We start from the raw sequence: 16,778 nt of genomic DNA, 5'->3' as shown, positions 1-16,778 counted from the left end.
TGGCAGGATAGGGGAATAGCAGTGAGAGGAAAGTCATGGTTATTTATTCACAAATTGGTTAACGTTTAACAAACAAACTGCCAACGTTTGTCAGTGGATAAAACAGAAAACCTATATATATGAGAGAAACACACATTACATTAACTTTTTTTTTTATTTGCAAAGTATACAGAAATAGTTTAAATAGATAATCAAAAACCTAAAATATGATTAATTGTCCTGATTTTGGGCCTCATAAGATTCTCAACAAATGTTCTATAATCAACAATGGTGCATAAAAATAAATGCTGCTGTAAAATCAACATGTAATCTTTATTTGTTTAGTTTGGCATGTAATTTGCAAAGGCCTGCCTTTGGCCCCAGGGTCTTGAGTTGAAATATGTGGCCTGTATTGTTTCCATGGAGCACTATAGGTCATGTTAGAAAAATCTGTTTTTCACTAATGCAGTTATTAAAGTATGATATACCATACTATGATTATTAATCAGTAATTAATCTATGTATGCACCCACTGTAGCCTCTTGACAGACATTAGTGATGAGGTTTTACACACAAGCACTGCTTAGACCATGTTGAAACACACTATTTAAAATGAATTTTGTAAACATTGCAAGATCATTTGGAAAAACATACATAGCCACACAGTTATGTTTTTTAAAAAAATTTTAGGCTAGTGGAAAAACAGAAAAATAGTTCTGTACTACACTTACCTATGCATTTTTATAATGCACATGCACATAGCTACACTGAAACGTCTTCATCTATTATTGTGAGAGAGACTGAATGGGGAAAGGGTGTTTTAATGTAATAAACCTGTGCAAACATGATGATACATACTAGTCAAGATGCAGTATAGCTAAGTGCACAAGAATGTAGTTAGAAAGAAGTACTGTATATCTGTATTAATGTAAAGCATATGCTTCCTTACCCAAAAATATAATTATTAAAATGAGTTTGTGTCTTAAAGTAATGACTGAATTTTTCTTTCCTTGCATTTGACTCAAAAGTTTAATGTCTCAGTTTTAATAAAAACATAATAAGGTGTTTAGAAATTAAACTTCCAGAAAACATGTTAGAAACCCTAAGTTGAGATCAGGCCTTTAGGCTGAATAAAATACATTTCGATACACACATGCTCAAGAGTTTCCACTTTGTTGCCCTTTTATTCAGATGCTTAAGGTAGCGGGTAAGAAGAGCAGGCAGCCAGTCCACACCTGTTTTCTCCACGCTCGATCAAAAAATATCTGATGAAATAAAAAGGAGAGATATCAGCAATTCTTGCAAGCTGTTACAAGTCATAAAGCTCGGATACACACAGACTATATTTACCCATCCTTTCCCCAGGCTGTGCCCCAAGAGTTCTTCACAATCCAATACGGCATGTTGTTCTTCTCAGTGCCATACCCCACCGCCAGGACTGCATGATTCACTTTGTCTGTTGTGTTCTTACACTGGGTGCTAAATAGACAAAACTAGATCAATAGAGCACATGTCTTTTGAAGGTTGAGTGGGCAGATTGTCTCTTTCAATATTATATTACATCCTACATTTGCAAAATATGTGGTGTAGCTGACTTATATGCATAAAATATAAAATATTTTAATCTTTTCAAGCTACTACTATAACAGTCATCATAGAGACACTTCTTTATACACAGTCCCCCATTTGTAGTTTTCAGAGGCTTAAAAACAATTGTTTTATACTTCTTTGCAAAGGATTTTATCCAAATAGTAAAAATATGTTGTTTGTCTGTCTAAATTAGTGTATAAGTAACAGAAACAAAGTGGGGCTAGTATATTCTGGTCTGCTCTTAAAATCCCAGACCAGCTCTACTTCTTGAATAGTAGTATATGCATAAGCGCTTGTTGAGTTATCAAGGTCCTGATCTCACCTGGAGTAAACACCTTCTTTGTAGTGCTTAAAATCAGCTGTAACGTCAAAGCCAAAGGTGACAGGATTGAGCCGGGCCACTGCATCGACCATGGCCTTTTCATCATACTGTGAATGGGCATACACAAATTATAACATATACCTGAGTAGGTCGATGTATGAGGAGTTCCCTATTTACTATAAAACAGTTGCTTTTTTTAATAGTAAAAATTAAACTTCCAGAAAACATGCTTCAGACAAACTGCTTCAGATTATTTAAAACAGTTACTCTATTTCCCCCAATGGGTAACAACAAAGACACATTTTACTGTATTGATCTGTTATTTTGTTAACCAGCATATGCAAAGGCACATTTATTGTACAATTTCATCCACAGTGCAATTTTATTTGTTCACACACTCACACTTGTTATATTGACAACATCTCGGACAAACGCAGCTGCAAGTGAAGGCTCAAAATGGCATTTTCCCTCCTAAAACAGGAAAGATAAAACTTTTTTTATTGTATATTTTATCATATGTAAAATATAAATAAATAAAGATTTTACTCTCAAAAATAATACAAAGGCTTTGTAGGGATAATCCTCCTCTCTCATGAGACCTTTGCTGTATTTGATGTACTCGAATGCCTGACTGGGGAGCCCACTGAAATAAACCACACAGCCTTTGATTGGTTGAAATTCTATACTTACATTATTATGCTGTTTCTATAACATAAAATGTCTCACATGTTATAGTTACAGGCCAGACAAACATGATTCCTACCCAAAGCATCCATAGTTGCTAAAATTTCTGGAACAGTCCAGCAGCTGCTGCTCAGACTAAAACAGAGATAAATAAAGAGCATTCATCATATATACTCAGAAACAGTGGATACTTTTCTTCTGCCAGCTATATTTGTGTATAATACTAAACTCTTACCAATTGTATTAGTTTCCCAGTAGCAATAGCATTCACTGACTCCAGACAGCCAGTGGTGGAGAAGGTCCAACAGCTGCCACAAAAACCCTAAAGATACAAACACGACAAAACTCAAACAACTGATAATGCAGTTATGTTAAAGAGGCACTTCACAAATATTTAAATGCTTACCATGATAATTTTTGGTGCTGTAAAATGTAAATGAAAACAGAAGGAACCATCTGTAAATCAAACTCTCTATTTGGAATATTTAATAATATCATATATTATAGAATATATTCTCTCAGAGGTTGTGACTGAGGTATGTTGTTTAAAAAAATTTGCACATGTAGAAAACATATATCTTTATTTGTTTCTCACTTATCACTTTAGTCATGAAATGTGTCCCATCACATGTTTCTCATAGAATATAACTGTAAAAATGAAAGTCAAAAAAGGGTAAATATTATAACTTACATGGAGAAACATAAGAGTGGCCACTTTTATAAGTAAATGCAAAGTTGTTTATGTTGAAGAAAAAAGAAATGTCGAATTCTTTTTCCTCTCCTTTCATTACATAAAAAAATCTGACACTGTGTATTTGTTTGGAAAGGTGCTACATGTTTAAGGTTTAGCAAAATATTTCTGGAGCTTAAACACAAGACATAATGTTTTTAGTAAAGCATGGTTTGTGCTTAAATGCAACTCAAAGAAAGCATGATAAAATACAGGCTTTGTACAACTTTGTAAATACAGGGAGTGCAGAATTATTAGGCAAGTTGTATTTTTGAGGAATAATTTTATTATTGAACAACAACCATGTTCTCAATGAACCCAAAAAAACTCATTAATATAAAAGCTGAATGTTTTTGGAAGTAGTTTTTAGTTTGTTTTTAGTTTTAGCTATTTTAGGGGGATATCTGTGTGTGCAGGTGACTATTACTGTGCATAATTATTAGGCAACTTAACAAAAAACAAATATATACCCATTTCAATGATTTATTTTTACCAGTGAAACCAATATAACATCTCCACATTCACAAATATACATTTCTGACATTCAAAAACAAAAGAAAAACAAATCAGCGACCAATATAGCCACCTTTCTTTGCAAGGACACTCAAAAGCCTGCCATCCATGGATTCTGTCAGTGTTTTGATCTGTTCACCATCAACATTGCGTGCAGCAGCAACCACAGCCTCCCAGACACTGTTCAGAGAGGTGTACTGTTTTCCCTCCTTGTAAATCTCACATTTGATGATGGACCACAGGTTCTCAATGGGGTTCAGATCAGGTGAACAAGGAGGCCATGTCATTAGTTTTTCTTCTTTTATACCCTTTCTTGCCAGCCACGCTGTGGAGTACTTGGACGCGTGTGATGGAGCATTGTCCTGCATGAAAATCATGTTTTTCTTGAAGGATGCAGACTTCTTCCTGTACCACTGCTTGAAGAAGGTGTCTTCCAGAAACTGGCAGTAGGACTGGGATGAGCTTGACTCCATCCTCAACCCGAAAAGGCCCCACAAGCTCATCTTTGATGATACCAGCCCAAACCAGTACTCCACCTCCATCTTGCTGGCGTCTGAGTCGGACTGGAGCTCTCTGCCCTTTACCAATCCAGCCACGGGCCCATCCATCTGGCCCATCAAGACTCACTCTCATTTCATCAGTCCATAAAACCTTAGAAAAATCAGTCTTGAGATATTTCTTGGCCCAGTCTTGACGTTTCAGCTTGTGTGTCTTGTTCAGTGGTGGTCGTCTTTCAGCCTTTCTTACCTTGGCCATGTCTCTGAGTATTGCACACCTTGTGCTTTTGGGCACTCCAGTGATGTTGCAGCTCTGAAATATGGCCAAACTGGTGGCAAGTGGCATCTTGGCAGCTGCACGCTTGACTTTTCTCAGTTCATGGGCAGTTATTTTGCGCCTTGGTTTTTCCACACGCTTCTTGCGACCCTGTTGACTATTTTGAATGAAACGCTTGATTGTTCGATGATCACGCTTCAGAAGCTTTGCAATTTTGAGGCTGCTGCATCCCTCTGCAAGATATCTCACTATTTTTGACTTTTCTGAGCCTGTCAAGTCCTTCTTTTGACCCATTTTGCCAAAGGAAAGGAAGTTGCCTAATTATTATGCACACCTGATATAGGGTGTTGATGTCATTAGACCACACCCCTTCTCATTACAGAGATGCACATCACCTAATATGTTTAATTGGTAGTAGGCTTTCGAGCCTATACAGCTTGGAGTAAGACAACATGCATGAAGAGGATGATGTGGACAAAATACTCATTTGCCTAATAATTCTGCACTCCCTGTATTGTACTTTGCACAATATTTCTTTAACAAAAGGAGAATATGGCTATAAAGGCTTTAAGAGCTATAGAACGTATGAGGATACCTGGTTCTTCACAGGAGTCACAAAGTCACCCTTCATCCTCCAGTCTACAAACTCAGGATAAGGACCCGACCTTTTGACATGACTGCCTTTAGTGACTGAGCAAGTCTAAAAGATGCGAAAATCAAAAGATTTTAAAGGAAATAAAAGACAAACTCCAACACTCTGTACAAAAGCACCTGTTGTGTGAAGTGTTATAAAATTAGGTAATTTACCGAAGGTTGCGTGAAAAGGTAGAATTTCTTGAATTCCTCAAATGTCATGTCTGAGAATTGGTTCAGGCCCACTAGATTAAAAAATGAAGAGCAGGGTGAGAACTGGATGATAATTTTTATAACATTCTATAGCAGTAAATGTTTTTTATTTATTTGTTCTTCATTCTTTGAGGAACATTTGCAGCATTTTGTTGAATCTATGGCAACAAGAACTAATGTTGTTCTGAAGGCCAAAGGGGATCCAACCTGGTACTAGTAAAGTGTACCCAATAAAATATCCAGTGAGTGTATATTGCATATTTTAAGGCAGAAATTGGAGCAGAACTATACTGTACTTGTGAAGGAGTGATTCCCAGCATTGTGCTGATCAACTGTCCTCTTATTTTGAGTGAACACATGGAGTCTGTGGTGATATTCCTCAGTGCCATAAACTTTGTTGTGCTGCACAAAACCCCCACATAAAAACAGACATAATGAAACAAAGGAAAGAAAATTTTAATTATGTTTAACTATATACAAAAAAACAAAATCGTCAGAATATAAAGGTCAAAATCTCATTAGTTTAAAAATGCACATACCTCTGAAATCCACTGCTTGAAAGCATATTCTTCTAATGGGAAAGAAAATGTTTTAGTGGTTTAAGTAACACTTAAAATGGACCTGTTATGCTTTTCTTGATTTCTAGTAACAGACAAAGGCTGTTGGAAATATTAACATCAGAGGCGTATGTACAAGTAACCCTTATGAGCCAAAAGCTTAGGCTTTATCCTCATCCTCATCTCAACACTCTTCTAATCTTACATGAACATCATTCAAATCATTAGCATCATTGGATCTGTATGATCTCTGTGTTAGCGAGAGCAGAAATCCCTAATATGATCATCTCAGGCAAATATCTCTGGCCCCACCCAGCTGCTGTTTAAAAAAAATCCCCTGTGTAAAGCAGCAGGTTTTAGAGGATCAACTACTTACTGGGCTACACTGAGGACCAGCAGGAAAACTACAATCTGAATCATGCACAACTACCCAAGTAGAATTAAAATCAGGGAAATCTGGTTACCAAGTACTATGCCTAAGTACAAATTTTAAGCACGTTATCCATTCCTCATGAGCACATCCGCAAACTGTCATTTTCATTCAACAGCTGTAATTTCACATAAATTGAGCACAAAACATTTAGAGTGCTCATATGAAATATGCTTTCACAAACCTTTTAGCAAAATGGAAAATAGTATTAGCTTCATCTCTTCAGTGAAAAGTAGCAAAATTAAACTTATCCCACAAAAAATGGAGACGTTGGTTTCTGCATGACTGCTTTTACAGTATGTTACTGAACATTTTGTTAACAGGATCCAAGGACATGAACACTTCTTTCACCCTTTTCTCTGCCTTTTCAATTTCAAGCAACTGAATTTCAATTCTAGCAACTGCTGCTGCTGAAAGAAATGTAAAGTTTTAAAATAAACAACAATAAACTGCTGAGAACCTGGCAAACACTTACCTTTGACTGAAATTAAAGGTGATAAATGGACAAAGTTAAAAATGGCAGTAATAAACCACACAACAGTCAGAGCCATACTCTCCACAGCAGATTACAGCAAGCTTTAAGGGCATCACATGACTTGACTTCTTTTTATGACTGCTTAAGAGCCCCTACTACTGAAACCCCCCTTTGAATTTCCCCCAGCAAAGCAACAGTCGTAAAGGTTATGGTCCAGTGCACCCAGTTCAGAACATAGTGTTAAAACAAACAGTGCAGCCTGTGAGACACTTCTCCCCCTGAGAAAGAATAGATTTATTAACAAGAGGTAATCAGGAAAGAATACACTTTTATACAAAACTGGAAATACTACTCAAGCTTTTGAAATAGACTGAAAGATAATTCTCATATCACTGGGTATTGCTCACTGCAAACATTTGATGTGCCTGTTAGAGAGTAAAGATTCATGTGCAAGGGTGGGGTTTAAATACAGTACACATACGGTTCTAGGTATAGATTCCATTTGAACACGTCAAAGTGGTACATGCCTGCCACTTAAGCTTTAGATGTTTTTCTATACAAAGCCTGTAAAAAATACATATAAATATTTCAAGAAGAAGCACAATATTACTACTGTATAGTTCCTGCTAACACATTGGAATAGACAGGATACAGAATGTGTTACACTTATAAGTTGTTTTCAACATTTGTTTTAAAGTATCATACACAGAAAAGTTATTACAGAGTTGAACGATCATAAGGATAACACATTTCGAGGGATATGTTTTTTTTTTTTTTTAACACATTGCACGTTAGGAAATGCATCAGACTGCCTGTACACAGTACTGTACACAGTAAATATTTCTGCTTTATCGGCAAATCGTAGAACAAAATAGTTTACATACTTTTGTGGAATATAATCCATTTCATGATTAAGGCAAAACCATAATGCACTGGCCAAAGAGGATTAACCATAACAACTATGCTATCACTGTCTGAGTGTAAAAGCTGGGAATTTAACTTCCTGAAGTGGCTCAATCTTGGTTACATCTGCTACATACATTGCCCGGTGCTTATACTGTATATACATCATGTTGCCCACCAGGGGAATTATGTGATAGTAAGCAAAGCATAAAAACCCATCTCTCCAAACAAAGAAACAAACAAGCTTATCAGCGAATCGGCAGGTGTCAGGTTGACTCAAGCACTTTCAAATCTCTTGTTACTCTGCGGCTACATAAAAACATCAGAGCACATGATTCAGCTTCAGCCGCTGCAGCGGTCTCACTTTTCCTCCCTCTCTAAGGTGGGACAAGATGGACTGAAAGAGGAAAAATGTTATCCAGATTTGATAGTCTGATGGTTTTAATCATTAAGATTTTCATAAAATCAAATCCCATTTTTGATATTATTACTTGCCTGAATTTTGTTGCAGTAGCATTTTAATATATTTACATTCAGCAAGTCCCTCGCGATGATTGCAAATATTGTTATCAGCCTTGTTCAGTTCAAATCAAACAATAAAATCCTCAAGAATCACACAGATTTATATGGAAACTTGTTTAAAAATAACTCCAGTTGTGTTCGGTTCTCTCTTGATTTGGGGGAGTTAACCTTTATGTGGTAAATGTGAACGTTTCTTGCGAATGAGAACCATTTGGTGCTGCACGTTCCCTTTAGGATATGGCTAAACGAATTTAAAAAATAACTTAATGTTAACATGATATTTAAGACAATAAATAACATATAAATACTCTGTAACTATAGAAATAAACCTCTCTGGACTTACACTCAGTCTCTAATAACGAATATACACGAGTCCGTGGGGAGCATATACTAAAAGGGCACTGCCTACTCTGTCTAATACAAATAATAGTAAATATACATTTTGATATATTGTTTATGTACACTCAATATGAAAGCAGAGTGAGAGAGATCATCTTCATGATGACGTTTTGGGCTCGATTCTCAGGGATGCTTCATACAGGCTCTCCTCATCCAGCACATTACTGCGGTCGAGCAAGTACTTTGTCACCTAAAAAAAAACATAACCAGGAAGACACAGAGAGAGCGGGTTATTCACAGTTTATTCAAGGTTTCCTTTTCTTAGGCTACACATTTAAAGCAGGAAATGTTGTGTGAGAGCGAGTTCTTTTAAAACAATAGCTGCACTGGTCAGAAAGAACGCTGGTTACTGTGGCACAAATCCAGGCTATAGTCACTTTCTATTATAAATGTTGCATTCTTAGGATGCACTAAAATGTGTCTGCAAGTGTACAGGTTTCACTAGTTTTCATCGTTTTTATCTTATTTTCAGTTGAAAGGCACGTGTAAGATGGCCAAATCAGCGGAAAGCTCAGAAACAGATCGGACTCATCATGATAGTAGATGGTACGCACAGTTGCCCACAGAGCAAGAAGATGACTGCTGATTGAACAGTTTGGAAAAACATGCAGTCATGAGGCTCTGTCTGAATGGGTGTAGTAATGATTACACAGAACATTGGCTGGAACATCAGCTCGTTGAAAGGAAGAAAGTTTCTAGTTTTGATAAGTTTTTTTCAACTTGACGCATTAGTTAAAAGGCAAAAAAATTAAATAAGGCCAAAGGAAAACATTCTGACTACGAATAAACTTCGGCTAATCCGAAAGTTGCAGAATTTCAGCGAAGCTGCTCATAGATCATTGCCTGAAAGTCCAGTTTTTTTCTTTCTTGCACTCATGTTTCTCTAAAACTAGCTGGATCTTGAGACAATAGTGATCCTTCAACTTGATTTCCATATCAGTCAAGAAGTAATAAAAAACTTGTTGCACAACTTGTTTCCACTCAGCGTTCTCCCTCAGACTCCTCATGAAGTTACAGCAATACTCTCAGTTGACAGTCTCACCTTAGGGCATGACTTCACACTGCACAACCATGTGAATAAAAAAAAAAGGTCTCATCACCAGTGATGGTTCTCCACACAAAATTTGGGTTAGACTGAAACAGGACTTCCAGGAAACGATCTAAAAACAGCAGCAGAGCTAAAGGCACAGAAGCATGGTACGAAGAAAATGGTCTGGCAACAGCCAGTTCCTAGAACTTTTTGAGCACGCCTCATAGAGCAATACTTGACAAATCCAGACAAGAAATAGAAAGCTGCAAAACAATGAAAATGAACAGTAACTTCACCTTTGGTTGATAATCAATCTTGTAAGCTGTTTGCTGAAATTGTCGTATCTCTCTGATAATGTGAGATATCTGCAGAAAATGACAGAAAATCACATAAAAGTCAAACGTGTCCACCCATGAAGAATATATAGATGAAGAAATGCTACACTTATTGCATGGATCACACGCATGTGAAAAACACCTTACACAACAGCACAAGGTTAAAGTTAGATGTTCTGTACCATTCTCATCTTGGAGAAGTTGACAAGGTTGTCTTCAGTGTAGTTGGGTGTTCCCTCCTCAATGAAGGCCAAGTCAGTCAGGTACATTCCCAGGTAGGGGACACATGGGGGGTCACAGCTGAAGACACCAGGCAGGTCAGAGAGCCAGTTAACACAAAAAGTTTTAAAAAAAAGTAAAAAGTTGGTTTACTTACTTCTTCAGAGCTTCTCTCAGGTTTTTGAATCTGCCTTCTGATGACACCAGCTTCTGTAACTTGTCAATCACAGTCTTTGTCTAGAACATAGATCAGGGGAAAAATGTTACTGTCACAACCTCTAAATTTAATTGGAATCTTTATTAACTGAAGAAGACAATGACAGGATTGTTTGAAATTACCATTAGTAGACTCTCTTAGAGCATCCTGACTTTCATTCATTTTGTTCAACTTAAAAAAAAGTCCTTGTTTCATCAAGGCAACATCCTGAAGCTGCTAGAAATGCTGATTGCATTCATGAACTGTGTACATGTTAAGTAGCTCTCTATCTATCTCTGACTAATTAGGACGTTTTATTTTATTTATGGTAAATGGCCTGTGTCAGCTTGGTCGAGCGACCATGACGAAGACATCCAACGTAAGAACCAAAGAGTCAAGATGACCTTTCAGGAGTATATTTATGCAAACTGTCATTCAACACACCTTCCACATCACCATCCTACAGCCTTTTTGACCGAATGGAACAGACAGATTTAAATAACCTCACAGAATATTCCACTAATTTGACTGAACCATTCTGCTTTTACACTCAGGACTCTAGAAGATACCACTAGTTTAAAACATTTACAACTCGCCCCACATAAAAATCCCCCACCAATAATCAAATTATGATAAATAAATGAATAAATAAATTCCCATGCCCTATACTCGTGCCTTACTCTCCTTCTCCAACCAATAATTGTTATTCCCAGGGCACAATTTTCCCCCCTCACAACACCGGAACCAGGAAGCAGCAGACTTGTGACGTTCTAGCTGACGACTATCATTTATGCTCGCTAACATGCATATTATTTAACCAACAGAATTTGTGTGCCTGTGTACTTCAATGTACTATAAGCATGACAATTGGAAATATAACAAGAGAAAATGTCAATTAAAATATTTATTCTATGATGGTAATCACAGCTTTTTTCTTACCTTTTTCTGTGTAAGTACTTTTTATCTAACAGTCATACACATTCATACTCTGATGGATGCATGGGAGAGCAACTTGGGGTTAATATCTTGCCCAAGGATATTTGGTACGCCGACCAATAATCAAATTATGAATAAATAAATGAATAAATAAGCAACCAGGGATCGTACCACCAACCTTCCAATTAATAGATGACCTGCTCACCCTCCAGAGGCACACCAATTATGAAAGATCATATGAAAAATTTCTAATACCTGCTTGGAAACTTTGAGCCAGGTCTTCTTGAGGCGAAAGATGGAGCTGCGATTGAGAGACGATGTGATCTCCAGCACAGCATTGTAGTTGTGGAGGCAGCGGCAGATGTCGGCCACTGCCACCCATTTCTCAATCACGGCCACCCGCATATTGACATCATCCCATTGCAGGATCTCTGTGGCAATCTTGTTACTGATCTAGCAAGAAAAGAAACAAATACACATTGATAATATCTACAAATGTTCCGTATCTTGCCCTAAGACATCTATCTAAATATCTTTAGATTAATACTTACATCGTTAAAATGCTTGGTAGTTGTCATTATGTATGGAGTTCTCTCATTCTTGTCGTTCTTCATCCAGCCCTGACCGAAGAACTCCCTGTACAAAACAAAATGTTTACACAGAATGAACAAACACGTCACGGGAAAAATATTTCAACATTTCACGTGTGTCCTTCTCTCTATCCTCCCCCTCTAACCTCTACAATTTTTATCTGTTTACCTTTGTTTGTGTTCTTGTATACACACCTGAGTGTGTTACTGTATGTGCGTGCACTGTATGTCTGTGTACTTACTCATATGGGATGGCCTTGAAGACCAGGTGGTCCAGCAGTGTGAGTTGCTCAGCTATCTCCAAGGCTGAATGGCTCTCAAATGGTTCAGTCTTAGAGTCCTCCATGGCCTGACCACAACAACAAGCAGAAAAAAGTATTACCACAACTAAAGCAAAGAAAAAGAAGGGTTTTATTCTGAAAAGGCTTTTTTTGTGGTCTTTTCTCACCATTTGTGTGATCTCTTCGAGGGTGACCTGGTTGTCTCCAGGATCCTCCTGGGTTAGAGTTCTACACCAAAGAAGACATAACTGTTATATGATCTTTGATACATGTTTTTTTCCAAACAATTCTATAACATTGATATAAAAACCCCACTTAAGGAGCTATTAATTTCTCGTTTTTATTCCTTTTTAGTTTGGCTTCATAATATTTTGCACAAATACTTTATAGGGACAGGTGTTTTAGATAGCTCCTGTTTCGTGATGTTGCACCCATTTAAAAGTCTAGTCTGTGTTTCACAGAGGAACAGATAATACTTCTGGGGCTGATGCTCAGTAAAAAAAAGTTGAAAATTTAGGCCGAGTTCTGGGCTGATGGATTGTATCTCCGGTTCCTGTTGTTACTACATAAAACGAGTTTTTGTCTTGACAAATCCACTTGCAGAAAGCTTTTTTTTCTCCACTGGGTGCTCACAAACAGTTGTGTCACACATGACTGTAAGAGCAATCAAGCAATGATAACGGAAAACCAACCTGATAATGTTGGCAGCTGCCTTTCTTTCCTGTGTAAGCAGCTCTGGGTCATGCATCACCTCCTCCAGGAAGCCAATTACTCGCATCTTCAACTCTGTGTTCAGCTCAAAGTCCTGAGGATCCACAAATAAACAACGACAGTGTCATTACTGAAGTGTTATGAGCTTTTTTGTTGTTTTTTTTTTCCTGTGAGGGCACAGAAAGACAGAACCAAACAAGAAAAAGAAAAAAGAAAGAAAAGGGGACTGCACCTGCGAATGTTTGGAGACCCAGTGACGCAGCACATTCAGGACTCGGTTTGTGGCAGCTCTTCTGATAACAAACTCTTTGTCCCCATTTCTCTGGTCTGTAGGGAAACCTGGAACCAGGTTTAACAAAGTAACATAAAAAGTGAACTCCTAAAGCACAAACTTGTGTTATATACCATCAATATCTTATGATCTTTCTTTTAAAATCACCAGGGAGCTCCTATTATTGTCTGACTTGTCTGGGTGCACCCTAGTGAGGAAGACACTACCTTGATTATACTGATTAACTGATCTCTGTTAAATCTAAACAATATCTAAACACAAGCATGGATTTATAATCCAGTATGGCTAGATTACTAGATTAGAGACTGTTTCGATGAGTAGGCTCCAGCAGATCATCAGCAGAGAACAAAGGAAGCTTCCAGGTAGCCAACAGGCGTCTCTAGGAGTAAACAGAGGTAGTAGCTCTGTAACTGACCTGTGCTGGCAAGGGACATACGACGATACTTCTCCTTGGTTGGTGTGCCTTCATTGGCACCAGCGGTAGCAATGGCAAAGGCTGAGGCAGCAGAAAGAGCACTCCTGTTGTTGTCCAGCTCCCGGCAAGATGACACCACCATGCCATTGTTGAAGGAAAACAGAGAAAACTCTGCAGACAAGAACGCAAATGAATTTAATTTGAAATCATACTTAGACCAATATTGACATAAAAGAGTTGAAGGGCACCTCCTCTGGAAGACAACCATTACAAAAACACTTTCGGTTTACCTTTCTGAGCTTCTTAAAGATTAGGCTGAAAGGTAATTTGTTTATGCTGTACACACAGTACCGCATGTGCATAATCAAACTAAGTTGTTGACCATCGGAGGGCAACAGAGAGCTAAAACAGACGCAGCACAATGCATCATGCAGCTTGTTGCAGTTACATTGTACACTCCACTGTGTCTGCCTCTCTGCCTCCTTCCTTCACTCCCTCCCTTCCTCCCTGCCCTCCCCCATTCAGCCGGGGGCGGTATAGAAGAACACGCACATCGTTGCCAAGGTACAAGGTTTCCTTCCACCTACTCACACGAGGCACTGGCTTCCCTTGTATCCAGCACCGTGGGAAGAGAACACACTGGGAATGAATTGCGCCTGACTACCTATGGGGTGGATGCTCCTTCTCTGTGTTCTACGGGGAGGGCCACGAGGCTGTGGGTGGTTTTTACCAAGACCTTATTTGGCAATTTCTACGCTTATCATTTCCAGAAAAAAAAAGTTTGATATAAATCCGCTGTGGCTATATTTATTTACCTGCTCGTCTCATCTCCGCCTTTAAACACGTCTCACACAACTTGACTGTGCTGGGTGGTAAAAATATTTCATGCTGACTTTGATTGATTCTGACTTCACATTTTTAAACATTGACAAACCCAAACTATGAAATGGGAAGCAATAATGAAAGCTATTTTAACATTTTGTAACATTTCAACAGTTTCATATCGGTGACACAAGCCAAGAAGAAGCAAAGTTAAGCATTTCATAAGCATTAAAGAAATTATTTTACACACATTTTTTTACTGACAGATGAGGAGATTAATTCCACTCTCGTATTCTCTCTACAAAAAATTTTGAAGCTACAGCCTGTGACTTTTAGTTCATCGCAGAATGAGTACAGGCATAGAAACAACAAAAACCTGCCTAAGTGTTGTTTCAAAATTCATGAATTGATAACATCTTCTCACGTTGTTGTGTTTGGCTATTTCTTGGCAGGCATGTAACTCTTTTTTGCAAAGATTACAAAAAGAAGATTAATGTTAATTTTACGCACTGTCTCAGCTAAGCCAACCAGCTTCTGGCTATAGCTTTGTTTTTCTTCTGATGAAAATAGAAGAGTCATAACTTTTACATGTTAGAAATGAAGTGCATTTCCATTTTTAGCCCTCCCGACTCTTAAAAAGTCAGGAAATATAACATCTAATCTGAAACCTGGTCTGTATTACTTCTATTATGTCTCTAGTGCAATTACACTAGGCAAATCCTCCTTTGATTCCATTTTTGTACATTTTATGGAGGATGAAGCATATGAACAGTAGGCCTGTGGATTTTTTTTCTACTGACATTATGCATTATTATTGATTTTATTTTATCCCTTTTTTTGCCAAGACACTCCACTGTCAGTAACACTATCCAGTAAACTGCTCAAATTTGCCAGCTCGTACAATCTTGCCAGCTCATTTGTCTTTTTAACTGGTGGGCGTGAATATAAAAGTAGATCACCAGACACTCTTCAACAAGCCTCGGACATGCAAGCTTAAACAGCTTCAGCAAGATTTGCAACACAATTAAATTACTCTACCAGAGTTTTTTGCCTTGACGTTCTTGGGCGTTGATGGGGACTTAGGAGAAGACATTTCTGCTTCTGCGTCGTCACTCTGACTTGGGTCTTCATCGCACTCCTCTCTTACAGACAGATCTGAACAGAGAGAGTAACTCACCATTGAGAAAAAAAAGCAACATAGAAGAAGACTGCTAGAAATTTACAGTCATAGGAGGCAGTTCACCCCAAAATAGACTTTGTTTAGGCTGGAGTTTATTAGGAGATACTGCTCATACAGATGTTTGCACTCTCTTAAATATAATGGGACCAGTTGCATCTTTTTTTTGTGGTGCCCTAAGTGCCAAAAGAACATCAACAATTGACTAAAAATAAATACAAAAATGAATCACAGGTGATATGGGGTAAACTGTCCCTTTAAGTTTTACAAAACTTGGCTGATCTTTTACTGTTATGTCACAAAGGATAAGGTTTTAAATAGGCTTTTTTTATTATTATTATTTCTACAATACTCCCTGGGACAGAGGCTCTGACCTTGCTTGTTGGCGACAGACTCTTCAGCTTTGCCTTCGGCTTTGGATTCTCCCTCATCTGGGATTTTGCTGGCCATGGTGCTAGAGATGTAGAGCTTGTTGATTTCAAGGGTGGTCTTACTGAAGGGTGACATGGTGGAGTGCATGCTTGCATAGCCATTGGGAGAACAGCTGAGTGCAGCCAAGTCCAGGGCTTTGCCACCCGTGATGATGGGGATGTTGAGTGAAAGTTTGCGGCGGCGGTTGGGAGAGGATGACTTGGTGATGGAGAGTGGAGGAGGAGAGGAGAACTTGCGGCTGGCACGTGGCGATGTGGGTGGCTCGCCGTAGAGGAGTTTACTGTTCTGACTGCTGGCAAAGAAAAGCTCCAAAGAGCTACAGGAGAGGAAAGGGTGAAAGAGAAGAGAAAAAGGCACGTGTGAAAAATGAGGGGTAAAAAGAACATTTTTCACTGCTAAAGAGTAACTTTTTTGAATTTGTGGAGGGGAAAATTCCCACAATGTGACTAGGAACTATAGGAAAGAGGAGAAATGTTAATAAGGGGGGAATGCATGGTGCACTCCGTGTCTGTACACAGAAGCAGTAAGGGAACGCGTTAACCAGAAGAGTCTTTGGGAGCTCCTGACTCTTTTATTTAAGCTACATTGTTTAAGACAGCATCCTCCTTGCACTGAGAG

The 16,778-nt window shown here is 38.2% G+C and overlaps 2 protein-coding genes across 2 annotated transcripts in view; both read right to left on the bottom strand.

Annotated features, from left to right (window-relative positions):
• Positions 1–129: 129 nt before the first annotated feature.
• On the bottom strand, positions 130–7,055 carry LOC146393510 (pro-cathepsin H-like). The gene is made up of 12 exons (XM_084930245.1): positions 6,901–7,055; positions 5,978–6,009; positions 5,735–5,840; positions 5,400–5,470; positions 5,188–5,292; positions 2,811–2,897; positions 2,655–2,710; positions 2,453–2,534; positions 2,294–2,362; positions 1,892–1,998; positions 1,330–1,458; positions 130–1,244 (listed from the first exon to the last, which is right to left on the bottom strand). Exons 1-12 carry the CDS (start codon positions 6,974–6,976, stop codon positions 1,175–1,177), a joined length of 990 nt encoding a protein of 329 aa, XP_084786371.1. The 5' UTR covers positions 6,977–7,055; the 3' UTR covers positions 130–1,174.
• Positions 7,056–7,170: 115 nt separating this feature from the next.
• The window catches only part of LOC146393509 (ras-specific guanine nucleotide-releasing factor 1-like), a 30,370-nt gene continuing 20,762 nt past the window's right edge, over positions 7,171–16,778 (bottom strand). The window contains exons 15-27 of the mRNA XM_084930167.1: positions 16,103–16,476; positions 15,590–15,706; positions 13,730–13,900; positions 13,255–13,361; positions 13,004–13,116; positions 12,479–12,539; positions 12,273–12,379; positions 11,992–12,076; positions 11,696–11,893; positions 10,466–10,545; positions 10,272–10,389; positions 10,051–10,119; positions 7,171–8,914 (exon numbers count right to left, since the gene is read on the bottom strand). Coding sequence (XP_084786293.1) covers positions 8,822–8,914; positions 10,051–10,119; positions 10,272–10,389; positions 10,466–10,545; positions 11,696–11,893; positions 11,992–12,076; positions 12,273–12,379; positions 12,479–12,539; positions 13,004–13,116; positions 13,255–13,361; positions 13,730–13,900; positions 15,590–15,706; positions 16,103–16,476 — 1,693 coding nt within the window. The 3' untranslated portion in view covers positions 7,171–8,821. The remainder of the gene's footprint in view (positions 8,915–10,050; positions 10,120–10,271; positions 10,390–10,465; positions 10,546–11,695; positions 11,894–11,991; positions 12,077–12,272; positions 12,380–12,478; positions 12,540–13,003; positions 13,117–13,254; positions 13,362–13,729; positions 13,901–15,589; positions 15,707–16,102; positions 16,477–16,778) is intronic.

The sequence above is a fragment of the Perissodus microlepis genome, chromosome 1, assembly GCF_051167445.1.
Source record: "Perissodus microlepis isolate ML-2025 ecotype Zambia chromosome 1, ASM5116744v1, whole genome shotgun sequence".
In the NCBI taxonomy this organism is placed as follows: Eukaryota; Metazoa; Chordata; class Actinopteri; order Cichliformes; family Cichlidae; genus Perissodus; species Perissodus microlepis.
The sequence above is the reverse complement of the archived record's forward strand: the minus strand, read 5'-3'. Positions and strand labels throughout refer to the sequence as shown.